Here is a 27,785-nt window from a genome sequence, read left to right as displayed (position 1 = left end):
TGTATGTAAGTATGTATGTATGTATGTCACTAATTTATCTAAATATTATTCTCTAATAAATACCAATAAGAAATGTTTTGGAGAGAAACAGCAAATTTGACAGAAACTATGTATTTCTAGGAATTATGGAGAACCAGAAGATGGTTGAATCTTTGACAACAAATTCGGCCCCTCTCCGTTTTAAGATAAGGCCTGAAGTGTCCCAGGCTGGCTTCGAACTCCATATAGCTGAGGATAACACTGAGTTTCTTACTTCCACCCTCCCAACTGCTGGCACCAGTTTAGGAAATGCTGGGGATTGAACCTGGGGTGTCGCATATGCTAGGCAAACAATCTACCACTGAGTTCCACCCCACCCCCACCTCAAACAAACAGTTTTTAATGGTGATATCCCTGCAAAGGTGTGCATGTGACATTACAGCAGGTGATATTACAGCAGGTGACATTACAGGAAGCGATTCTGCTTGAAAAACACAGCCCTTGGCTGGGTACTCTTTCTTTACATTCAGAAGGTGAAACATGAGCTCTCGGGGGGGGGGGGGGGGATTGCGGGGTGTGTACTTTTACTGTTCCCATCCACACCTCCAGTACCACACCCATATAAAGCGGGTGTGACCTCAGCCCAGCATCCGCTCCCATATTCTTCCAAACCATCCGCTATAGCAAGGTGCTCCTGTCTTCGGCTGCCGTCCAGAAGTCTTCTCAGCTGTATGCTAAGAAGTTCCAACCAGTGTTGGCCCAAGAGTACACTAAGGATTTTGGCAACTGGATAAAATGAAGCGTCTTTGGGGAAACTGAGATCTGGATTAAAGCCCTGGTTCAGACAAACCCCAAGTCTGTGGGCCTGTGGCATGCAAGGAGTGAGTGACCCGGTACACAGTCCCCAAGGGAGTGACCTGCTTGGTCCAGCCGAGGTGGCACACTCCCCTAGTTTTGCTGAGACACAATCTCCCCACAGCTGTCTGTGCCCCACAGAGAAACAAACAATACCCTCTTTTGAGTCACACAACTGACCATCTAGGCTTGCCAGATTGATGATGGATCTGACTGGGGAAAGTTTATGTCAAGGGACTACAGAGATGGAAAAATAAAAAGAAGATGTTTCAGCCATTAAGAAATAAAAGGCAACAGATCATCTTTCCAAATAAACAAAGCATTCTCCGAAGAAGAAAACAATCTTGAACAGGGTCAGGCCGGGGCAGGTGACTCGGGACTCCCTTGAAGTCCCCACACCACACCAAACCCCAGTTTTCCATCTGACACCCTGGGCAGGCTGGGGCTTCCCTACAGGAGCTTGGTCCAGAAGCATCTGCTGAGCTCAGCTGAAACAGTCACACCTAGGGCACAGTGTGTGACTTGTAGAAGGGGGAGCCCTTCAGGTGGCTGATGGGAGAATTCTATCAGAAAATGTCCCTAGAACCTCTCAAGTCAGAATCCATCAAGGGGTTACCAGTGCTAATTTCAACATTGGGAGCTTCTAAAAAGTAATGGGGGGGGGGGGGGGGGGGGAAGACTGGAGAGATGGCTCAGTGGTTAAGAGCATTGGATGCTCTTCCAGAGGACTGGGGTTCAATCCCCAGCCCCCACATGGCAGCTCACAATTGTCTATATCTCCAAGATCTGATACCCTCACACATACACCAATGCACATAAAATAAAAATAAATAATTATTATAAAAAATATAGGGCTAGAGGAGTAGCTTAGTGACTTAGAGAGGTAGCACTTGACTAACAAGCAAGAGGCCCTGGATCTGACTCTCAGAACTGAAACAACAAACAACAAACAAACAAACAAACAAACAACACCCCCAACTCCACGTTTGCAATTTCTCCTTTTATTTTTATTTTTTTAAGATTTATTTATTTATTATATGTAAGTACACTAAAGCTGTCTTCAGACACACCAGAAGAGGGCATCTGATCTCATTACAGATGGTTGTGTGCCAACATTTGGTGGCTGGGATTTGAACTCAGGACCTCTGGAAGAGCAGTTGGTGCTCTTAACCGCTGAGCCATCTCTCCAGCCCAATTTCTCCTTTTAATGACTGTAGTTTATTATTCAGGCACACTTAGGAGAATTGTAACACATGGAATGCTCTACAGCAGTGGTTCTCAACCTGTGGGTCACAGCCCTTTTGTGGGCCAAATAACCCTTTCACAGGGGTCACCTGTCACATATCCTGCATATTAGACATTTACATCAGGATCCTTAACAGCACTAAGATTAGAGTTATGAAGTAGCAATGAAATACTTTTATAGTTGGGGGGTCACCACAACATGAGGGACTGTATCAAGGGGTCACAGCATCAGGAAGGTTGACAACCACTGCTCTACAGTAAGATGGCACTAAAGTTTGACGGAGTAGTAGAAGAACTCAGATTTCCCTCAACTCCCACATGATATTTGAAAGACAGAACCTAGAAGATGAATTTCCTGCCATGGAGATCCCCAATCAACCTAGGCTGATGCTGGAACAGAGTGTCACTTTCCAAGGCTGACAGTGGGGCTCCCAGCTGGGCGGGGGTGGGGGGTGGGGGGCTGGGGGAACGTTCACACAGCTCACGGAACAAGAGAGAATGAGTGCATGGAGCCTTCACCATTATGTTCTAGTTTTTATTTATTTATTTACTTTTTGGGGGGTAGGTACTCTGCAGGCTACGGAAAGAGAAATCTGGACACCAACTGCAGTCACAGAACTTTAGACCTACGATCTGTGCGGCCTGCACACTGTGACAGGGCAATGGTGGGCCCAGAGCTTGCTAGGAGTAGCTAACCAATGTCTGGTTTGACTTGAGATCTACTCCACGAGAGGGAACCCATACCCTACACTGCCTGGATGGCCAGGAACTAGAGACTGGATAGCCCAGAAACCTAGGGTAGTACCAAATGTTCCTCCGGAGCCCCCTGCTCACCCCTGCACAAGCTTGGAGACCCTGTCTGCCCTCCCCCAACCCCACCTGCACGGAAAAGCTCTGAAGAAAGGAATGGCAGCCAAAGCCAGCTCTGCATTTCTGGCAGCGATGCAATCCACCTGTCTGATGCATCCGGCCTACCCAAGTGTCCTCCCAGGAGCCCAGCATCTCACTCTACTTGGGCACAGTCCCAGCTCCTGGCTGAAATGTCTTCTATAAAATCCCCTTGCCTTGGCTGGGGTGTATGATTTCCCTTGCTCTTTCTTTGGGACCCATAAACCCACCCTGGAAGAGCATCGAATAAACCTGCATCTGTTTGCTTTTTATTCTGGTCTGATCTGGTGTTTTGCATCAGCAAAATCCAATTCCTAAAATGACTGGGGGGGCAGGGGGAAGCAATGAGATGATTCCAGTGATATTCTGGGTATCTATAAGGGTACTGCTATACTCACAGACCAAGTCCTTGTTCAGTCATCAGACAGGCTTCCCCCAGCAGCAGATGGGAGCAGGTACAGAGACCAACTGCCAGACATTTTATATATAGAGAGAGACTCTAAATTGGAAGTCTCCATTGTGTCCTTCCTCTCGAGCTTGGGGAACCTCACAGAAGATGGGAGAAAGGATTCTAGAAATCAGAGGGGATGGTGGACACCAAGAGAACATGGTCCACTGAGTCAACTCACCAGGACTCCAGAGACTCAAGTGGCACGCATGGGGCCAGCATCCTCTACCTATAAGCTATGCTTGCTAGCTTGGTGCTTGTGAGACTCCTAACAGTAGGAGTGGGCGTGCCTTTGACTCTTGTCTGTTCTTGGCACGCTTTTCTTTTCCTCCTATTGGGTTGCCCTGTCTTGTTGTATCTTGTTTTGCCGAGTTTGGTTGTCTCTTGGAGAACTGCTCCTTTCTGAAGGGAAAGCAGTGGGTGGGAGTGGATCTAGAGGAGAGGGGAAGTTTGAGGGAACTGGGAAGAATAGAGGGAGAGGAAATTGTGCTCAGGAAATATTGTTTGTGAAAAGAATCTCTTCAATAAGAAAAGATTAATTTCCATATCTCTGGATTTCAGTGTTTTAGTATCAAGACTGAGTGAGATCTTGGAAATGTCATTTTATTGGTTTTTTCCTTTCCTTTCCTTTCCTTTCCTTTCCTTTCCTTTCCTTTCCTTTCCTTTCCTTTCCTTTCCGTTTTCCTTTCCGTTTTCCTTTCCTTTCCGTTTTCCTTTCCTTTCCTTTTCTTTTTCTTTTTCTTTCTTTCTTTTTTTTTTTTTTTTTTTTTTGAGACAGAGTTTCTCTGTGTAGCCCTGGCTGTCCTGGAACTCACTCTGTAGACCAGGCTGGCCTCGAACTCAGAAATCCATCTGCCTCTGCCTTCCAAGTGCTGGGATTAAAGGCATGCGCCACCACTGCCCGGCTGAAATGTTATTTTAAATAAATAGAATGAGCTCTTTTTTTAAAAACCTAAACCCATTTTAAGAGACAATGCAAATAACAAAGATAACTAGAAAATATTATCCCTCTAGGAAGTGATTCTGTATTTTAAGTATATATATTGTGTCACCAATCAAAAATATACCAGTAGCCATACTCCTAACTAGTAATTTAAAGATAAAGATTAGGGCACTTGATGTCATAAACTAAAAACAGCAGTAACAATAATAGCTGTAACAACAAATATTGAAGCTTCAGGTACATGAAGGAATATTGAGAGGCTTAAAAATGATTAAGAATTCTTGCCATGAGAGATCTTGGGGAATTACCGAATATAAACACGAAGTTGGTGCGCATTCCATAGACCCATAGCTGGAAACTCATTGGATGTGCTGTTTTCAGTAGTCATACACTGCTGACTAAGAAGTCACGTCAGGTTGGGGTGTGCTATGTGGATGCTCAGAGTGTCTGATTTGAGATATTCCAGATTGTCATGGAAGGATACTCAGCCTGTACTGGTGGGGAATGGACAGCTTTGGGTCTGATCTGGGTCTACCTACCACCCGAATAAACACAACTGGGTGAGAGGCTTCCATTTTCCTGTGTCTCTAATCACAGTTCTTAAGACATGAAAGCGACACCAAGGGGACCTCCAAAGAATGGTCTCAGCACCAAACACACTGTTTCTTATGAATCAGAAAAGGGTTAGCTATCATGATGGCTATATCACTAATTTCTCTTGCTGACAAGGCTGGCGATGAAGACAAGCGTTGGTAGACACAGCTGGGCGGACACACATCTGCATTGACACCTCAACACTTCCTGTCTTGCCCATCCATGCCGAACAACACAAGATGGTCTGGGATACCCATCAGGCTCTCACACACAGAGGCCATGATTTCTGCTTCTTAAGCAGGGGGTTCACAGCTCCTCTGTGAGTGTTTTTTACTATGTCACCAAGAGATGAGAAACGTGCCTTTATTCTGGTGCGGGACCGGCTTGGGTAGGTATTAGGGGAATGGGACACAACTCTGCCTTCTATTTTTGTGAGTGATTCCTGGCTTTGTAAAACAACTGGAGACCTTCACTGAGGTTCAGAAAAGCAAGCAAGGTTCAACATTTTACAGGTAGTCACTGGCAGCAAGGGAGGAACGCAGGATTTGAAGTCGAGAGGGCCAGCAGGAAAACAAACAACTAGCAATCAGACCAGAAATTGTGAGGTGTACCCTCAGGGGAACAGGACTCTGGCAATCCTAGGTCCTTTTGGAATCTGAAAGTCCTCAAGAGAAAATTCACTCCCTCGAGAGGTTGCCATGGAAACTGAATAGGATGAGGAAAGAGAACAAACTTTGCAACCCTCTGAGAGAGATCTTTAATCACAGCTGTTCTTACCAGTGGGAGTGGTGGGTCAGGACTCCCAAGGAACGTCAATGAAGACAAACTGAGTAATGCCAATCTGGAATCAGTTCTGGGTCACCTGCCACAAGGTCTCACTCACAAAGGCTTCCCCTGTGTGAGCTCCCAACCTGGATTTACCACTCCAAGGCAGGGGAGGGACACCACAGACACACAGCAGAACTTACCAGGTAGCGTTCCTCCTGCCTCATGCTGGGGGTGCGGATCACGTGATTCTGTTCTCCTCTCCAATCTCCAAAGCGACGGAAAAAATAGTTAGAGAGAAATCTACTGACAGGGTCTCGGATGATGTTGATGTAGACGGGCTGGTCTCCTCCAAACCTAACACAGGACACACCACAGGGAGTTTGTTACAACTCATCCTTCAAGCAAGAAAATGAGGCCTGCTGGAATAAATTTTACCTCTAGATTAATGTAATCCAGCTATTAACCTATCTGCTAAGGTGCCTATCACCACTTCGACAGAGAACTGTAAAGTAGGACTTTTTTTTTTTTTTTTTTTTTTTTTTTTTTACCATGCAGGAAATAGATACAGTTGCCCACTGGGACACTGTGAGACCAGGTTTTTTTTTTTTTGTCTTGCTTTGTTTTTAGCACAGCATTGTACATATCATATGATCTGGCACTGCTAAGGTACACATACACACACATACACATATACATATATATGTGTGTGTATATATACACACACATACACATATACATATATATGTGTGTGTATATATACACACATACACACACACAAAACACACAACTGTGTGTGTGTATGTACATATATATATTTAGTAGATATGGCTTTGTTGAGGACAGGGCATAGTATTCTTGACTTTGTATCCCAGTGGCTGATGCAGAACCCAGTGTCATACAGGTGGCTCTTGGCTCTTGGTAACTGTTTCAATCAACTGCTTGATTCTGAATGTGTAGTGGTGACCCAGTTCTTATATATTGTAATTCACACCATCTCAGTGAGGTGCTCTCAGATGAGTGGATGAAAAGAGATTTATTCACCATATTCTTAAACGTTTACACTGTAAACTCAGCAAAGACCTCCAATACTGCATGGACTAGAAGCCAGAACTATACCTAGGGAAACTGAGGCAGAAAGAGAATCAATAATCTGTGGCTATGACACGAGGTAGACATGGGTCACCTGGATCCAGAATCTTCACTTCTAACTGTGGAAGTAAAATTCCAGAGTTCAGAAATGCAATGATACAAAGATACAAGAAAGAGATGCAAATCATAAGATAATTGTTCTCAAGTGTTGGAATTGTTCCCCAGCGCCGAGGAGGCTGACTTACAAGCCGACAGCCTAGGCTACATAGTGAGATTCCATCTAAAAATAACTAAAGCACACATCTATCAGGTATGCCCAACACTTAGCATTCTGATAGATGTTGTTATCTACAAAGTTTGTGTTCTAGAACTATGCAACCAAGTTATATATACAGTAGCATATAGCACAGTATAGCTACAGTTGTAAATATACACAGAGCATATTGCCTATAGACGTTCCCAATGTATGAACTAAGTTTTCAGGTTTTGTGTTGGGCTCATTAACGGCTCTCCTGGGGTGCTGTTGGGCCAGCAACAACAGGGGGCCAGTTCCTGACAGCTGTTCCAGCTTCAACCTCTATCTGATGAAAGTGCTTGGCATCATGCCAAGGGACAGAGCCTTCTCAGATGAAACAGATGGACAGGATCCAGTCCCCGCCTCTCTTGCTGGAAGACTCTGTTCGCTATTTAAAACCCAGCCTGAGTCACACTCATAAAACTTCAGTAACTGTTTTGTTGCTCAGGCTGACCTCACACTGAGGCTGCCCTGAACTCTAAATCCTCCAACACCCGCCTTTCAAGTGCTAGGCCTGCAGGTGTACCTGGCCTTACATATGGTTAGCAATTACCCTCAGCGTTCTCTGGCCCTGAATTCTGGTTTTCTGACTGGGTGGACATGTCTGTCTCTCACAACAGACTATGTCTGAACCTCCTGGACAGCTCTTATGTCATCTAGTAGTGTGTAGCACACAGTAGGCATTCAACAGATGGTGACTACATACAGAAATAAATGTCTTCATGCATGCTTCCTAATTGTTTAGCTTCTGGCTGTATAAGGGTTGTGCTGCTAGAACAAAGTAGACATCAGAAGGCACCTGGTTTGTGTGTGTGTGTGTGTGTGTGTGTGTGTGTGTGTGTGTGTAATGAGCCCAACATATTTGCAGTTTTAAAGATATTCTGTAAGAAGACACTAAAGACTGGGAACATGACAGAGTCAGTAAGTACTGGCTTTCCAAGTGGAAGGAGCTAAATTTGGCGTGAGAGATCCTACGCTCTACTCGACTGCTCGAAGGCCTTAGGGTCTAATGAATTTTAGAAAATTGTCTCAAGAAGGAGAACCTAACTGGGGGGCGGGGGCGGAGAGGAATATCCCCATCTGGTCTTAGAAAACAAATAAGAAACAGAAGCTTAGAAAACAAATGGAAAGTCAGGGAGAGTTGGGGGGACAGGCTGAATGGAGCGTGCCACAGTCATTCCAGAATGCTGATCTGAGGTGCACTCCAGTGTGGCTGCTGAGATTAAACAAAAACAAACACAATTATATCCTAAAGTTACTTCAACTACCGTTAAAAGGCATATGAAGCTACAACACATAGACATGAAAGGCCTGACTCCGACATCCCAACCCTGAGTGGCATCTTCTAGGCCAAGGTGGTTTGGACTCTGCTTTCCCTTCACTCAGAGGAAGAAATATTTGTGTGGCCCAAATTTCCAGGAAGTTCAAAATAAGCATCAAAGAACAGCCCAGTAACAACCCTACAAACCTAGACCAAACCTGAGATCTCTGCAGAGCTGGCAGAGCTCTGGCAAACGGCCTTCTCCAAAGCAACTGCAGAAGCATGCGGTTGGTTGGATGAACTGAACTGCTATGGCCAAAGGGTTCCTTCGGACCCAGAGGAACATGAAGAAAAGAGAGTAAAGACTTGAGTCGATGGATACATGCTGAAGCCAGCCAACAAGTGAACAGCGTGAACTCACGGGATAGCATTTTCCATTCTGTTCTAGCGTACATGCCAGATAAAGCTGCCATTCTTAATGGAGAAAGATAAATGGGGAAAACAAAGCAACAGCAGCAGCAGCAACAACAACAACATCAAATCCTCTATAATGCAGGCCCTTCAAGACTTCACAACACATATGCAAGAAAAAAGGATGGGGAGGGAGGAGGGGACAGCATTCAGCCTGGTCCCGATAGCAGGCTGAACAGCGAGGATGTTGCTACAGGTTAATGATGCATACAAGATTAGAACTCTCAACCAAAGCCGGGGCATGAGTCTGGTGTCTTGGTCAGATTGCTGCACATAAGAAAGATTCACCAGTTATGTAAGAACAGGTTTCTTGAGATCAATTGTACTTAGGCTTAGGATTTAAAATAGAGAGCTCAGGTCTCAAAGTATTTATCCATTCCAACTTAGATGCTTTCCTTACCCCTTACTTCTGGCGGGGAGGGCTTTCTTTGTACAGTCACAGTTTGCTACTTAGAATGAAGATTTCCATAAATATACTCTTTTGAAATGAGGAAAAGCTGACTCCTTGTATTCAAGTTCGGATTGCAATTCTCAAATTTATGGAAGTCTTTATAGCCAAGGCCCTGGTCCTGGGCTTCCAGAAGGGAAGAAGAGAGGTAATGATAGCTTCCACACAGGCAGTCTGAGCAGGCCATGCACAGTTTCATCTCCTGTCCAGCTAAGCTCCCCTCCAGTACCTTCCTCCAGCTCATCTCTGACCTACGTTCACTCCTGCTTCTCCTGTGCGGGGAATGCTCTTTCCTTCCTTTGACCTAAAGCTAACTAGGCAGTCTCTCATACCTTAGCAGAACTAGAGGGAGCTAGGGGAATCCCTGTGACTTCTCTCCTTCCACATCACACCCGACTATGTACTTCTTCGGCAGAAGAACGGATAATTCAAGGATTCCAAAAACAAGAGAAACATCTGTGTTCACTGTGGAAGTCCCAGCTATGACAACACAGGAAAAGCTGAGAGAAGATGCTTCACCGATGTGCTCTGACTTGAGCAAAGAAAAGAGGAGAGAGGAGAGAGGAGAGAGGAGAGAGGAGGAAGGAGAGAGGAGAGAGGAAAGAGAGGAGAGAGGAGGAGATACAGCCTCCCTGAGGTTGATACTGCTGTTGAATCAGTAATCAGCTAACAGGCCTAACCAGATTCAGGACTGTCACAGAGAGGCTTTAAGATCCACTGTGAGTTCCTGTAGCAGTCTTCTCCCAGGAGCTGCCCCCTGTTTTAAAGATGGAAAATGGATAGCGTTTCCCAAGTGGCTATATGGCTTTCCCTCATCTTGGGCAATAGGGAGGCAAGCTCTACTACCTAGGGATCCTGACAGCCAGGGTTCCACTGTTTTCTGCACATGTGGTACCTTCTAAAAGGCTTCTTTTTTCCCATTTAGAATCAAAGCAATCAAGATTCCATTCCTGTATTTGATAGTAGAGGCCAGGGTTAAAATACAGCCACCATGCTGGGTGCTGCCGATCCAATTAAGAAGTCAGTGTTGGCTTCTCATTAGAGTTTTGAACCGGCCTGAGATCATGATTAAAATGTGTCATATGGCAGTTTGAATGTCAAGATCTAACCTAGAAAGAAAGAGGGGTTACTGACTGACGTTTGAAGGGGTCAGCGATGGCATAGGAGGAAGTTTTCTGGACCAGCCAAAACCAGACACCTTTCTTTCGTTACAAATCATCAGACATGAGGACCAGAACATCTAACAAGTTCCAGTGGCTTCATCATGACTAATGACATGGTTTCTGGAGGGAAAAAGCAGGGTGTTCACACCAGCCAACCCAGTAATGAGCCACGGTGAGAATGAGTGAGGTGGGCCAGCACCTGGTCAACAGTCACTGTTGACCATTTTTAAGTGCTCTATTTACTGTCTCACAGGACTCTGGCTTATCAGGAGGGGAACTTTAAGCTTGGGAAGCTAGCTCTTAAATATATGCTGAGACCTCCACTGCTTGACAATGTATCTTTGCTGAATCTCATCTCTCCTTTACACTGAATGAGGGCAGGACCTCCTGAGCAGCTGGGAAGTCCTTTGAAGCCTAAAACCTTTGCCAAGCCCAGTGGGTTGTCAGGCCATCAGGCTGGACAGCAGAGCTTCTGCACAGCCAGCCTCCTGTGGTGCCAGCACATGGGAGCAATGGGGTCAGCATGAACTGACCACTGTACCTACTGCATGTGGACAGAGCGAGCACTCTGGCAAGCCCTTTGGGTCTCATGATGGAACTGTTATCCTAAGGGAAAGATGACTGTTAAACGGCTGGCTAGGAGTTTCAGGAGCTTGCCAGCAGACATGCCTCTGGACCCAGTGATCTACTGGCTGACAGACGCTAACTCTGGGTACACTGCAGCACCAGTGAGCCCAGTGGGAGCCTAAAGGTCACCAGTGTAAGGGACAACAAATGACCCTGTAGTGGGCATTTGAACTGGCTGGTTTTATATCAGCGTGATACAGGCTAGAGGCATCTGAAAGGAGGGAACCTCAAGTGAGAAAATGCCTCCAGAAGATCCAGCTGTAAAACATTTTCTTAATTAGTGATCGGCCCAGTCCAAAATGGGTGGTGCCGTCTCTGGGCTGGCGGTCCTGGGTTCTAGAAGAGAGCAGGTTGAGTAAGCCATGATGAACAGGCCAGCAGGCAGCATCCTCCACTCCCACGGTCTCTCTATCAGCTCCTGCCTCCAGGTCCCAGCCCTGCTTGGGTTCCTGTCCTGACTTCCACCAATGATGGTGTTTGATCTGGAAATTGAAGCCAAATAAACCCTTTCCTCCCCAACTTGATTTTTGGTCATGGTGTCTTCATCACAGCAAAAGAAATCCTAACTAAGACAATTTGGTACCAAAAGTGAGGTATTGCTGTGACAGACGTAACCACGCTTTGGGGAGGACTGTGGAAAGACATTGGAACTTTGGGCTAGAAAAGCCAGTGAGTACTGGGAGATCAGTAGGATGTTCTGTGGGGCTTGGAGGATAAGAATGTGGAGAACAGTACAGAGGACGCACGCCTGGCTCGGGACGCTTCAGAGGGAGGTCTGAAGATTCTATCAGGGTCATTTGCTATTTTGAATTAAGATTCTGTGGTTCTGATTAGCTGCGATGAACAAGATACCGAACTACTGAAACGAAATCTTTGCTTTGCTGGAATACTCCATGCTGATCATCCGAGATCCATGCGACTGAGAATTTAGCGGTGATTAAGAAGAGACCAGCATCGTTGAGGCGAACTCTTCTGGGAAGCGTTTTCTGAGAGTCAGAGCATAGAAGTTAAGTTCCAGAGGTGCCTGAGGTTGTACCTCTAGCTGGCAGTATGGGTTACCCGGGTGGTACTGGTTTTGAAGGTATGACAGAATCATGAAGAAGAGTCAAATCTTGGTATGAGAGAGGCCTGGAGAAGCCACTCATGAGGGGCAGCCTCAGTAGCAGATGAAGGCTCAGGGTTGAATGGGCCACTGAAGAGAAGTTGAGGCTTGGTACCCTGAAGACAGCCCATGAGGGGTCACAGGCTAATGGTCGTCCGCCTTCTTCCTTTCACCCGCCTCTTATTTCTTCTGGGCCAGGGACAGACAGCTGAACTTGTTGCAAAGTGAACTGGTGAAAGTGCAACCTAGCTACAGCAGAAGACCCCAGCCATTTTAGAGAGCTCAATACCATGATCACCAAGAACAGCAGCAGCAATGGAGCACAACCAGCCAGATCCTGTAAGACAAGCTGTGTGTGTTGCAGAGGTCGGAACCAGCCAAGTGACCCAAGCCCTTTGAAGGAGTCCAAAAGATCCTGAGTGGACCCCAGGCAGTGGATAGTTGGGGTTTGGTTTTGCTTTGATTTGGTTTTGACTGCGTTCTGATTATTTTTTTCCTTCCCGAAGTAAGAAAGTATTTGATTTATTTTTGATTTTACTGGAGCCCACAGTTAAGAAACTTTGAATTTTAAAAGACTTTGGATTTTTAAGGAGATCGACTATTTTAAAAGAACTGAAATTTCAATGTGTTTGAATTTGCAAAGATTGCGGAACTTGTTCATGTTTTTTAATGTGAGATCTTGGAAGTGAATAAGAAAGGAAGGTCTACGGCTTCAGAGTGATGTGTTTGTATCAAGTTGACAAGGGGTTGGTTGTACTGCCTAGTTTTATGTCGATTTGACATAAGCTAGAGTCATGAGAGAGGAAGGAGCCTCAACTGAGAAAATGCCTCCATGAAACCCAACTGAAAGATGCTTTCTTAATTAGTGACCAATAGGAAAGGGCCCAGCCCACAGTGGGTGGGGCCATCCCTGGGCTGGTGATTGTGGGTTCTATAAAAAGCAGGCTCAGCAAGCCATGTGAAGAAGAACTAAGTAAACAGCACCTTCCATGCCTCTGCATCAGCTCCTGCCCCAGGTTACACCCTGTTTGAGTCCCTGTCCTGGCTTCCTCCATTGATGGACTATGACCTGGAAGTGTAAGCTGAATAAACCATTTCATCCCCAGCTTGCCTTTGGTGTTGGCGTTTCATAGCAGTAACGAAAACTCTAACTAAGATGGCATTAATGAACACGTAGAACTTGAACTTTCAATGGAACCAAGAAGGCCCCAAAATTTGAACTTGGAAATCGACATTCTTATTAAATGGCAACAGAAGCAAAACAAAACAAAAACAAAAAAAGCAAAAAACAGACAAAACAAAACAAAACAAAAAACAAAAAACAAAAACCCAAGTAGAACAAAAATATCTCACCAGTGCCAAATATGCTGGATTTGGGATGGCTATTTCAAGTTGTTTTTTAAAAAAAAAAAAAAAAAACAACCAACAAAAGTGAGGTGGAGCTCTTTGTAGAAGAGACACTCAATACCCTACCGCCACGTTGCCCTAGATTGCTATTATATAGGTTCACACTGTAGAAAAATGTATGACAAACTCTTCATTTCTTGCCTCTGTTTCCATACAAAAATCATATTCTCCAGCCCCTGCTAAACCACATTTCATTCGAAATGTTGTTATTGAAAATAATCCCATGTTTTTTATAATATTTCGTCTAGTCTAAGAAGCAATGTTTCAAACTTTGATTTCTGTGTAGCAAAGCTAGCTAGGTTGAGCACATCCTTCGAGGATGACGGCTCTGAGCTCTGACCGAGTAGAACAGACTGTTAAGGGGATGCTCAGTAGACGGAGCCCAAAGACCCAGAAGACAGGAAAAGCCACGAAGCAGGAGAGCGACTCACCTGGAGAAGTTGAGGAAGTGGACATGTCTTGTGAATAAATAGGGCTGTTCAGCGGTACTTATATTCTTAATCAGTTCCATCTAGTAAAAGAAGGACAGGGTTAGCACTCACAGGAACTAACTCTCTAAGTCACAGGCTAATGGTCGTCCACCTTCTTCCTTTCACCCGCCTCTTATTTCTTCTGGGCCAGGGACAGACAGCTGAACTTGTTGCAAAGTGCAAGCTTTCCCGTGAGGTTCGTTCACTAATAAATCAGCTTTCTTGCCAGACTCATAGCCCAATTAATAGTGACCAATGTAGTTGTTTATGGCTAGAAAAGCAATGCAATAGGTCACCTATTTTTCTTAAATGTTTGTGCATGACATGCATGTGTGCATGTATGTAGGGGTGTGTGTGTATGTGTGTGTGTGTGAGGGTACACATCTGGGCTTGTTTCTTGGCTGTTTTCCCTCTGTGTATGCCACGCTGGCAAGCTTGTGAGTTCTAAGAATTCTCCTGCCTCCTCTTTATATCTCGCCATGGGATCCTGGAGATTCCAGGAGCTGGTGCTATATTCACGGCTCTTACATGGGGTCTGGGCATACAAACTCAGGTCCTTTCATGTGCTTGGCTAGTACTTCTCCCCACTGAGCCATTTCCTCAGACCCAGACTAAATAAGTTTAGCTGGGAAAAAAAAATCAACACTTTGCGGTGGTAAAATGCAAGTAAGAGAATACTTTTAATTACCTCCTTTAAAGTCAAACCAGGAGAAGGTGTTAATCATTTCCTTATATTTCTGTGACATTATTGAGATTACAGAAATATTTTAAACTTGTGTAGTAGAATTTAGAGTGGGAATAGAACACGTACCCTTCATTATTTTTCTCTTTGATTATAAAAATTTATAAGGAACCTATTTCATGGGGAACTCACTGGCCTCTGAAAATCTTGGGATATTTTGGTGGGTGGTCATGTGAATTATTTATTTGTAGTTATCAGCAAGGCAAGAAAGCATTTTACGTTCATGTAAGCTGACTTTTATGGTCTCCTGCAACATGGCAGGATACAGAAAACGTTTAGTGAAACGAGTTAGAAATTCCAGTCATTCTCCGACCTCCCCAACATCCTGAATTCCTTCACTAGAATTTCCAATTGGCCCTACCAAAATGGACATGGTGATCCTTTTTTTAAAAAAAAAAAATTAAGGCATTTTGAGACTGCTACTGTAGACGGACATCAGAGAAGTATTTCAGATTTCACAAACTTGAAGAAGCTGAAAGCTGGAAGCCAACACGGTCATTCACATTAAATACTGCAACAACGGCAACAGTGAACTGAGAGTAGAGACCTTCAGTTGTTGTCAGACACGACAAGCCCTGGGCTGGCTTCTTCCCAAGGGCCTAACATGGGGGCTGTCCCATGTGTAAATACGTGGTTACTATTCATGTGATAAACTACACCAAGCACATGCTCTTTAATAGACCCAGATGATCTGTCTAAACCCTCTGATCAGTTATTCCTGCTTACTGTTTGTCTAAGCTCCACCCCACAGTTACCTGGCAACAGCCAGGTATGCCCCTCCCTCAGGTACCTGGCAACAGCCTGGTAGGTCTGGCCCACTATAAAAGTAGCTGCTTGCCTCTCCTCTCTCTTATCCTCTTGTTCTCTTGTTTCTCTCTTGTGCCTCTTGGGCTCTTCCCTTCCCTTCCCCCTCTTTCCTCATGGTAATGGCCAGCTTCTACTTCTCTACTCTCTCCTACTCTCTGCCTTTTTCTGCCTCTACTACCACCTTAACTCCCATCCCATGCCCTAATAAACTCTACTGTCCCTCAGGGGGAAGGGATGCCTTGGCATGGGCCCGCCGAGGGACCCCCTTCCCCCACATGCCTATAGAACATATTCATATACCGGCTGCTTTCTCTTTTTATGATTACAACACTTACAATGGTTGGAGAAATCAAGTTGAATTTAAGAGTTAAATGGCTCAGCTCCTAAACCTGGGGTTTTGTTAGTTGGGAGAAGCTGGGGAAAGCATGGGTAAGTGCAAGCCTAGTCTTCCCTTGGGCTTGAGTAGGACGGGAAATCGGATCCTGTTTCTGTAGCTCCTTTCCCTCCTAAGCAGCCCCTGCATGTTCTGGTGGCCAAGCTTCCTGCCTGAGCACACTGTTAACTCTGAGTTGTGATCAACTGTCCAGCTATCAGCATAAACACATAAACCTTGCTAATTTGTCCCAGAGGATGGCTGCTTGGGAAAAGAATTCTTGCCTATGTGAGTGTTTGGGATAAAGACGATTTGCACTGTTATCTCCAGATGACTTTAATTCAGATGGTTCTCTGTGTACATAAAAGTCATAAAGAATAATACCTAGTAGTACTGAAGAAGGACACTGGACAAGACCCCGGATCTTTCTCCTGTTCGACACTCCGGCCCCCTCCCCCACCCCGGAAACCCAAGTCAATGTGACACAGTCAATGATAGAGGGGAATGGTGAGACCTGTGGGAACAGTGCCATCGTATCATAGAGCTATGTCTCTAGGAAGAACGGACTAGCGGTGACAGGGTGGCACTCTCTCCACGTGTCTCCTTGCACAGACTGGAGTTACCAGTGCTGATGTTTACTGCACTAGCAGAATGAGGGCAGAGCGTTCCTCTCTTACATGGATTGCCACGTTCCCTGAGCAGGAAAACTCCCTATGGTGTGTTCACAGGCCGAGCACTGCTTGCTCAAGCACCATGTGACCGACATAGAGGCTAACACTTGACCCGTTGCTAGGGACAAGCCATGGCCTCCGGAACTCCCTCTCGCTGCCATTAGAATCCTGCTTCTTCCTTTGCCTTGATCCCTGGTGACAATATAGCAACAAAGGCCCTGCCTAAAGTAGCCAGGGAGCTTCTGGTGGGACAGCCTGGCTCAGGTTACAATACTCCCTATAACACATCAACGTAGACCCCCCCCCACGTAGACACGCCCCCTTCTTATTCCTTTCACAGACCAACATCCATACCAATGCCTGACCAGGATGAAGTTTAGGAACATCTTTCCTCTTTCCAGAATATTCTGCTTTCTACAGCATTTTCAAGACTGTCCTTCCTCCCTCCCTCCCTCCCTCCCTCCCTTCTTCCTTCCCTTCTTCCTTCTCTTCCTCCCTCTGTCTCTCCCTCCCTCCCCTCCTTCCAGCTAAAATATCTCCCTCTTCCAGTTTGGCTTTCTGCATATCACTTTTCTTCAACATACACAATCCCCAAGCCAACCTCGGACAATACACCACTTGGTGTGTGGCTATAAAGAAAAAAATATTGGGCCCTCCCTCTCAAGAAGTTCAGAGTGAGCCGGGCAGTGGTGGCACACGCCTGTAATCCCAGCACTCTGGGAGGCAAAGGCAGGCAGATTTCTGAGTTCGAGGCCAGCCTGGTCTACAGAGTGAGTTCCAGGATAGCCAGGGCTACACAGAGAAACCCTGTCGGGAAAAAAACAAATCCAAAAAAAAAAAAAAAAAAAAAAAAAAAAAAACCCACAAAAAAAAAAGTTCAAAGTGTGGGAGATGAGATAAACTAGAGGAAAGGTGAAATCCAGGGATAACACCACAGGGTGGAGGACAGTGATGTGTCGGGCCTACTGGCCGACGCAGGTAGGGCATGTCTCCCCGAGGGGGTGCCCTCTGTGACATGGAAGAATTCACAGTAGAAAAGGGACATCTTGGACACAATGCAAAGCCAAGGTAAAAGACAAACCCAAAATGGAAGAAACTGAGAGACTTGCTCACACTAGAGGCTGGCTCTTGTCATTAGCTTTAACTGTCAGTTTGACAGTTGACCCCCTAGCATCCTCTGAGAGGAACTGCCTCGGTCAGATTGGACACATCTATGGGGGGGCTATGTTGATTATTAGTTGATGCATCACGGTCACATCTAGGTGCCCCTAAAGTGCTCAAGAAAGCTAGCTAAGCACAAGTCTGGGAGCTCGCAGAGAGTGGCCCGGCAGGCAGTGCTCCCTCGGTCTCAGGCTCGCCAGAGAGTGACCCGGCAGGCAGTGCTCCCTCGGTCTCAGGCTCGCCAGAGAGTGACTCAGCAGGCAGCGCTCCCTCGGTCTCAGGCTCGCCAGAGAGTGGCCCGGCAGGCAGTGCTCCCTCGGTCTCAGGCTCGCCAGAGAGTGACCCGGCAGGCAGTGCTCCCTCGGTCTCAGGCTCGCCAGAGAGTGACTCAGCAGGCAGTGCTCCCTCGGTCTCAGGCTCGCCAGAGAGTGGCCCAGCAGGCAGTGCTCCCTCGGTCTCAAGCTCACCAGAGAGTGACCCGGCAGGCAGTGCTCCCTTAGTCTCAGGCTCGCCAGAGAGTGGCCCGGCAGGCAGTGCTCCCTCGGTCTCAAGCTCACCAGAGAGTGGCCCGGCAGGCAGTGCTCCCTCGGTCTCAGGCTCGCCAGAGAGTGGCCCAGCAGGCAGTGCTCCCTCGGTCTCAAGCTCACCAGAGAGTGACCCGGCAGGCAGTGCTCCCTCGGTCTCAGGCTCGCCAGAGAGTGGCCCGGCAGGCAGTGCTCCCTCGGTCTCAGGCTCGCCAGAGAGTGACCCGGCAGTCAGTGCTCCCTCGGTCTCAGGCTCGCCAGAGAGTGGCCCGGCAGTCAGTGCTCCCTCTGTCTCAGGCTCGCCAGAGAGTGGCCCAGCAGGCAGTGTCCACCGGTTTTAGGCTCCTACCCTGACCTTCCTCAATGATAAACCATGGCCTGGGTGTGGAAGTCAAATAAATCCTGTCCTTCCTGAGTTGCTTTTGGTCAGAGTATCTTATCATAGCATCAGAAAGAAGTTTAGGACGGCCATTAAAGTAGCGACTCTCAACCTTCCAAATGCTGTGACCCTTTAACACAGTTCCTTATGTTGTAGTGACCTTCAACCACAAAATTATTGCTACTCCATAACTGTAATTTTGCTACTGTTATGAATTGTAATGGATATCTGATATGTAGGATATCTGAAACATTACCCCGTGAAAGGGTTGTTCCACACGCCTGAACAGGTCACGAGCCACAAGTTGAGAACACCTGCTGTATAGGCTTGGCAAGGAAGTAGATGACTAGAGAGTTAGTCAGGGAATGGGAGACACAGGGAGGGACCATGTGAGGGACCTGACATTAACCCTGCAGGGATCTGACATTAGAAAAGATTTGCTTTAATTTATTTCTTATCTGAGATAAGGGTGGAAAGTGTGAAGAAGAATGAAGAGTAGAGCCGGAGGCCAGGAAGCTCAGTGGTAGAGCACTTGACTAGGACGCATGAGGCCCTGAGACCCACCATTCCATCACAGAAGGACTAGCTAGGAAGCCTGCCTAGGGAGATGCTGGTGTGTGTGGTGACAGTAACCGTGGGTGCTGACGGACTAGAAGCTTTGCTGTTGGGGTTGTTTAACCTGTGTTCTAACCTACAGTGGATGCTGAGGCAAGGGGGGGCGGGGGGGTATGCAGCACATTTAGAAGGATGAAAAACTTCAGGGAGGGATGTAAGGAGGATGGAAGCAAGGAGCTGGGTGGCTACCCGGTGACAGACAGTCAGGACAAGTCTAGACACCGCCTCTCCTAGGTCCTCAGAGCAAGCATGAGTTGTTCTTGGTTGGTGGTTTGTCTGATGCCGCTGTGCATTCAAATGCTAAATACTGTCCCCAAGCTCTGGTTGCCCCAGGTGAGTGTACCAAGTGAGTCTATGGAACCTTGCTCCCGAGTTAACTGGTAAATAAAAGGCTACTGTGATTGGGCAGTAAATGGAGGTAGGAGGGTTTTCAGTTACCTGCCTAGGGTTGCAGGTAGAGGCTGGGAAAGAAGAAAGGACCTGGGGTGGTGGGGAGAGGGGAGGGGAGAGGTGGGGAGGAGGAGGGGAGAGGCGGGGAGGGAGGGGACGGGAGGGATGAGGGGAGAGGAGGAGAGAAGCCGCCATGAGAGGAGATGGACCATGAGCACGTGACCAGGAGAAATGGCAAGCAACAAGGGACACATGGCTGGGATGGAAGTTAGAACAGCTCCGAGCCTGCCCAATGGAGGCTGACAGCTTGTAAATAAAATACCTGGATTCTTTTATGTGAGCTAGCTAGAATTCATAACTCCTTTTACACACCGTGGAACCCATCTGTGGTGATGGGGATCCTGGCAGAGATGCAAATTTGGCTGCAGTAAAAGGGGAGACACGTCTGCCTTTGATGTTCTCTGCCTAGAAATAAGGCATGCTTCTCTGATCTTTCTCGGCTCTTCATCTGAGGAGGTTGTGATGCACTGTAACAGAGACTGTGTTCTCCTTTTGGTTTTTTTGTTTTGCTTTGTTTATTCCTTTAACCCCCCTATCCCATTCCCCCCTTCCCCTGCTCACCAACCCCCCCCCCTCACATTTACTGGCGTGCATTCCCCTATTCTTGGGAATCGAGCCTTCACAGGACCAATGGCTTCTCCTACCACTGATGTCTGAAATGACCATCTTCTGCTACATATGTAGCTGGAGCTATGGGTCCCTCCATGTGTACTCGTTGGTTGGTGGTTTAGCCCCTGGGATCTCTGAGAGTACTGGTTGGTACATATTGTTGTTCCTCCTGCAGGGCTGCAAACCTCTTCAGCTCCTTGGGCCCTTTCTCTAGCTGTTCCATTGGGGACCCTGTGCTCAGTCTATAGGTTGGCTGTGAGTCATGGGTATTTTGATACACTTTCCAATAAGGATCAAAGTATCCACACTTTGGTCTTCCTTCTTCTTGCGCTTCCTGTGGCCTGTGAGTTGTATCTTGAGTATTCTGAGCTCTTGGGCTAATATCCACTTATTAGTGAGTGCATACCATGTGTGTTCTTTTGTGATTGGGTTACCTCACTCAGGATGATATTTTCTAGCTCCATCCATTTGCCTAAGAATTTCATGAATTCATTGCTTTTAATAGCTGAGTAATATTCTATTGTGTAAATATACCACATTTTTTTGTATCCATTCCTCTGTTGAGGGACATCTGGGTTCTTTCCAGCTTCTGGCTATTATAAATAAGGCTGCTATGAACACAGTGGAGCATGTGTCCTTATTACATGTTGGAGCATCTTCTGGGTATATGCCCAGGAGTGGTATAGCTGGGTCCAATTTTCTGAGGAACTACCAAACTGATTTCCAGAGTGGTTTTACCAGCTTGCAATCCTACCAGCAATGGAGGAGTGTCCCTCTTTCTCCACATCCTCTCCAGTACCTACTGTCCCCTGAGTTTTTCATCTTGGCCATTCTGACTAGTGTCATCAGTCATCTACTGAGGTTGAATCTCAGGGTTGTTTTGATTTGCATTTCTCTGATGATTAAGGATGTTGAACATTTCTTTAGTGTTTCTCAGCCATCTGATATTCCTCAGTTGAGAATTCTTCTTTGTTTAGCTCTGTACCCCATTTTTAATAGGGTTATTTGATTCTCGGGAGTTCTTTGTATACATTGGATATTAGCCTTCTCTTGGATGTAGGATTGGTAAAGATCTTTTCCCAATCTGTTGGCTGCCGTTTTGTCTTATTGACAGTGTCCTTTGCTTTATAGAAGCTTTGCAGTTTTATGAAGTCCCATTTGTCAATTCTTGATCTTAGAGCTAAGCCATTGGTGTTCTGTTCAGGAAGTTTTCCCCTGTGCCCATGTGCTCCAGGCTCTTCCCCACTTTCTTTTCTATTAGATTCAGTGTATCTGGTTTTATGTGGAGGTCATCGATCCACTTGAACTTGAGCTTTGTACAGGGAGATAAGAACGGATCAATTTGCATCCTTCTACATGTTGACTGCCAGTTGACCCAGCACCATTTGTTGAAAATGCTGTCTTTTTTCCACTGGATGGTTTTAGCCCCTTTGTCAAAGATCAAGTGACCACGGGCATGAGGGTCCATTTCTGGGTCTTCAATTCTATTTTACCTGCCTGTCACTGTACCAATACAATGCAGTGTTCTCCTTTTTGACTTAGACTAAGTTACATGAGGGTTAAGATCAGGCTTATCTGTCCCTTTAAGTCCCAGCCCGGTGTCTGCAGAGAACCTATGTCCCAGGAGTGTTTATGGGATGAAGATACCCCTTTAGAAATGCTTGCTTCATATCAAGAAACCCATCACTAACTGAAGACAGAATTGCCTATCACCCAGGCAGGCGCAGGTAATAGGCAATTGTGTCTCTCCTGGAACACATAGGTGGACATTTTCCCATAGCAGGCTAAGCAGCAATAGTCCCCTTATAATATCCAAGGTGTAGTAATGCCAGCAAAGCCATTTTTCTGAGTGTTGGGAGAGGCGTATATTATATACCACAGCAGGAGTTTTTAATAGACCTGTTATCATTTGATATTCCAAGAGTTGAGAATTATTACTCATTCTTTAAAATTAAGAAATTGGGGCACAGAAATGACATATAGGTTTATTTAAAGGTTAATCTTATTTTGAATTATTTGTATGCACATGCATGGGTTATACAGAGCAGGTGCCAGAGGAGAGGGGCCTCAGATGTCCTGGAGTTGTAGTGACAGGCAGTTATAAGCTGTCAAACATGGATACAAGGAACTGAACTTGGGTTCTCTATAAGAGCAGTGTGTATTCAATCATCGTGCCCTCTCTCCAGCCCCAGAGGAAATAGACTTTGGTAAAAATCTCCATGATCCAATAGACGGTGGCAGGATTCAAATCCTTCAGTCTCTCCCTTCATCTTGAGGGACGGTCTACGCACCCTTCTCAGACAATTATCTAGACACGAACTTCCAAAATGGAAGCGAGGGACTGGTCGGCACAGGGATTCTGGAGAACGGAGAGAGTCTAGAGAAAATAAATGTTTTGTGTCTTTTAGGCTGTGCTGAACAACTGATGAAAAACGGGGAGAAATACAAGAGTGGATCTGAGTGCGTGGCTCAGTGGCAGAGTGCACTTGTACAGGACCTTGTCTTTTCTAGGACACACACACACACACACACACGTGTGCACACACATACATGTGCACACACACACACACACACGTGCACGCACAGACAGACAGAAGAGAGAGACAGAGACAGAGACAGAGACTAATAAGGATAGGAAAAGTATTTTCTAAGATTTCTAGGGTGGGGGAACAGTATATATTACCATGAACAAGAATGGATTTTAAATACAAAGGAAAAGGGTAGATGTGGCTTGAAATTCATCTAAGGGAACATGTAAAATTTATGTTGATGGAGTGAACTGAGGCTTAAAGAGGAAGGAAAAGGCAAGAATGAGGCACACGTGCCACACAGAGGTGATGCCGGGTGATGCTGGGTGATGCCAAGGTATGCCAGGGTGATGCCGGGTGATGCTGAGTGATGCCTGGGTGATGCTGGGTGATGCCAGGGTGATGCTGGGTGATGCCAGGGTGATGCCTGGGTGATGCCAGGGTGATGCCTGGGTGATGCCAGGGTGATGCCTGGGTGATGTTGGGTGATGCCTGGGTGATGCCTGGGTGATGCCGGGTGATGCCTGGGTGATGTTGGGTGATGCCTGGGTGATGCCTGGGTGATGCCAGGGTGATGCCAGGGTGATGCCAGGGTGATGCCGGGTGATGCCGGGTGATGCCAGGGTGATGCCAGGGTGATGCCTGGGTGATGCCAGGGTGATGCCTGGGTGATGCCTGGGTGATGCCTGGGTGATGCTGGGTGATGCTGGGTGATGCCTGGGTGATGCTGGGTGATGCCTGGGTGATGCCTGGGTGATGCTGGGTGATGCCTGGGTGATGCTGGGTGATGCTGGGTGATGCCAGGGTGATGCCGGGGTGATGCTGGGTGATGCCAGGGAGCCTTTTCTACAATTTGCTCCTCCCCTCTCCATGGCAGGATGAGAGAGCGCAGACCTTAATCTGCTGCTCCGAAGATGTCTTTCCTGACATTTTCTTCAGGAAATGCTTGTCAGCTTGTCCACAGGGAGGGTATCCTGCTCTACCCTGGTCTGAAGTCTTTTGTCTCTCAGGAACAATTAGATGCCCTATAATATTGCAAGGCATCTTAAACCAAAGAAAGGATTGTGCTTATTAATATATCAAAGCAAAAGCAAGCCGCCCAGAGGGGGAACTGCAGATCCTTTCTCAACCTTAAGGGTTGAGAACGGTGAATGAAGGTCTCAGGCTACCTTTCTTCTTCTTGGGGAAGCCTCCACCAGAGTCTTTTACCTTTAGCTCAGAACTACAATAACCAGGGAAGCACATGTCTGCAGTTAAGAAGACGTCCACCAGGGGGAGCAGTAACATGATCATGGCAAAGGGGCTGTGTCTGGGCTAGATACGGAAAATTTATGGATACAATTCAAACCCTAGGAGAGGAGAAACTGTTCCCTTCTGCCCAAGTTATATGGTGGCTCTCTTTTCTTCCCTCGGAGTTTGCATTAGAGGACTCTGGTTTTGTTTCAGGACCCTAAGACAAAGTAGAACCCATTCCATGAACTGATCAGAATTCTGGCTTGTCCCAGAGGCACTGCGGAGCAGCACTCACCAATGCCACTGGGAGACAGCGTCCACTGGCGCTGGGCAGTGCTGCTCCAGGCCAAGTCTGAAATGACACTGTCTGTCTTCTTGCAAAGGCAGGAAGCCTTGAGGGTTATTCTGACAGCCTTTCCAAAACGTTTCTGGGAGAAGGCTGTTGGAAGAGCTTACAGAAGGCGACAAGCACCCAAAAAAGCATCTGACATGATGCCATTATATGCATGCTGTACTAGCAATGACCTAGGAGGCTGAGCCAGAAAGGTCATGAGTTCAAGGCCAGCCTGGGCTACATACTGAGCAAGGCTTGCTTTAAAGCAAAAATAAAAACTTCATAAAGCGTTTGAGTCTCAGGTGACAGAATTTTCCTTGCTTGGAGGATTTTATTTTAATGAGCACTCTTCATGCAGTGAGTGGGTTTTGTGATGTGGTCACCCTCGCGAGTGTTTCCTCAGATACACACATACCTGGGTGGTTCCTTACACACCCATCTCTCTATTCCTGCAGTAAGGCGTGGGAACACATAATGTGCAAATGTTTTCCAGAAGATTCTCACGCCTGGCATAAGGACTGTTTTAAATGGCTGCTCTTTAATTACTGAATATAATTTTAACTCATACACTTACCAATTCAAACTTAACCAGGATCTGACCCCCAACTTGCTTTAATGTCTAATTCTTCTACATTTTTTGATTTATGTATACCAGGTCAGGTTCAGAAGTCTCAGAAATCAGCTGTGTGAACAATGAGCACTGGGCCTGGTGCCCAAGCCCCTACCTGCCATTAGCAGCAGATCCTCAGAAAACACTCTTTACAATAAATGAGCAAATACAGAAAGGATCAGTTAGTTGATGGAACAGGAAGTGGAGGGCCAGGCACGGGGGAGCCCCAGAAGGATCTCTGTGGCCTCAAGAACTTTTCCAGAGGAACCACGGTTATGATTATGTTTTAAATCCCGTCGTTTTATACTCAGAACTCAGACTTTGATGTCAACTGAGAGCCCAGTCACAGGGTAGTCTGACACGGTGTAGGATAACACCACACGGTGCTGCCCTGTACCAAGAGTTTAATGCAGTCCGAAGCACACAGGCACGGACTGCCATCGGTCCACCCTCCGAATGATTTCCAAGGCTTAGGTCATTCAAATGGCTACTAGACAGAGTCAGAGTAGATGTGAGGTTTACATGGAAATAACCTTTCCTGATGTGATGGATGGAAGATGTAGAAAGGGTCAATGCTTCCCGATAGGATGTGTAAATTCTATAAGATCCAAAGCACAGCCAGACACACCTAAAAATCCCCCATCAACTAAGCCTGGGAAAGTCTAAGAGAAACTGGTGTTTAAAATATATGTGCACATACATATATGTAATATATATGTACATATATATGCATATATAATGACTATGCATATGTGTATGTAGGATTGGATAGATGATATATACATACATAATGTATACATACATGGTAACATGCTTGATGTCTTAGCATGAGGACTAGAATTTAGAGCCCTATCCCTCATAAATGTGGCAGGCATGACATCTGTCTGTAATCCTTGCCCTCAGCAGGAGAAGACGTGATTTCCAGAGCAAGCTGATGAACTGGGAAACTCTGAGTTTAGGGAGAATCCTTCTTCAGCAGATAAAGTAAAGAATGATGGAGGAAGATGACCAGTGACACGCACACACACACACACACACACACACACCACACGGTCACCAGCACATGCACACATGTGAGCACATACATACATGTGAACATGCAAATAGACAGTCACCAACCAACACATGTATACACATGGACACACATGTGAACATGCTAAGACACACACTCATATGCATGATCACCAACACATGCATACACGCAGATGTGCGCAGGTGAACATGCAAATACACACATATACATTCTCATAGTCATTAGGACACACACATACATGTAAGCCCTCAACACACATACATACATACACACAGTCACCAGCACATGCATATACATGGATATACACATGTGCACACACACTCAGTTTCCAGTGTACTCAGTTGAACACATACACAGGTGTGTTCACACACATGTGAACATACAAATACACACATGCATACCATACACATACAGTATGTATGTATATGCCTTAAGACTGTCAGTCATTAGAATGTGAATAATCACTGTGAATCTTCTAGTTGAAAACATGGCACAGAGGAGACCCCAGATTTCAAAGCCATTCCCTTCTTTCTGGATGGAGGGAGCGTGGAGCCCTAGAGATTACCCCGGGGGGGGGGGGGAACTCTGACATCAGGAGCTTGACCTGCTGCATCATAGAAAGCTGCCTATGCCCACTTCCTGTCTCCTTTTTTTTAAAGGAATTGTCTGGATTCCTTCCCGGCATTTCCAGCAGAAGGGCACTGAGACTCTACGATTCCAAGAGCTCTGCAGGAGATGGCCCATTGCATTATGGGAACAGCCTTTTGGATCTGGCTGAGCCCAAGTCCATGCGGAGCCATCATACGCAGCCGCTACAGTTATTTCTGGAAGGTGACAAATTATCTCAGTTTCTCACCCAGAAAACAGGGAGCGACACTTACTCACTGGTATATTTTTGGCCCCAAATGGTTAAATGACATAATTAGGGGAAACAATTCACACGCACATACGTACGCTTCCCATTCGCTTTCGAAATCCTCGGAAACTCCAGCAGAAAAACAAACAGCAAACTGATCTGCTCTTGCTAATCTTTGCGACTCAGAGGCCAGTTTGTGCCATTCTCCAACCAGAATAACAGGCTCCTGTCCCCATGGGATGCCCTCGGCACCCTGACCGCCACTTTACTTAGGGCACAGTGCTGAAGTCACCTTAGGACAAGCAAGCAGACTGTAAAGACTCTTGGCCCCACTCCCTGCCCTTCGGGGAGGGTGAGAAGTCTCTCCTCAGTCACAGTAGATAGATTCTCCACTTTGCAAGGTCATATAAATCAAGCCCCCCAACTTAGATCTACATTTAGCGTACAGCTGAGCCAGCGTCATCCTGAGTTTGTATTATATGCGACTCGAAGATCCAACAGACACTTGGCCAGCAGTGGTTGCAAGCTCTTCTGTGGAGGAGGAATTGTTCAAAGCACAATTTTCAAAGGTGTGCCTATTTTTATGAGAGCAGATGTAATAGTGTTTACAGGCATCTTAACATTTGCTATCTTCATGTTCCCTTTCCTGTTTAAAAATCCCCTGGGCTAAAGTTTTAACCCTTAACTGTGAGCGTGCAGACGTGTGTTTGCACACGTGTGAGCACATGTGTGCGTGATGATAACTACCATTTAGGGGGAAATGAATGTGCTCATCAAATCCTGGCTCAGACAAATGCCGTGTGGTTG

The 27,785-nt window shown here is 46.3% G+C and overlaps 1 protein-coding gene across 1 annotated transcript in view; it reads right to left on the bottom strand.

The window, feature by feature from the left end:
• The window catches only part of Ust (uronyl 2-sulfotransferase), a 299,479-nt gene that overhangs the window by 87,490 nt on the left and 184,204 nt on the right, over window positions 1-27,785 (bottom strand). Inside the window, exons 4-5 of the mRNA XM_052169319.1 lie at window positions 14,015-14,094; window positions 5,921-6,074 (exon numbers count right to left, since the gene is read on the bottom strand). Coding sequence (XP_052025279.1) covers window positions 5,921-6,074; window positions 14,015-14,094 — 234 coding nt within the window. The remainder of the gene's footprint in view (window positions 1-5,920; window positions 6,075-14,014; window positions 14,095-27,785) is intronic.

Source organism: Apodemus sylvaticus, chromosome 23 (assembly GCF_947179515.1).
Source record: "Apodemus sylvaticus chromosome 23, mApoSyl1.1, whole genome shotgun sequence".
NCBI lineage: Eukaryota > Metazoa > Chordata > Mammalia > Rodentia > Muridae > Apodemus > Apodemus sylvaticus.
This window is presented reverse-complemented; position numbering and strand designations above follow the sequence as displayed.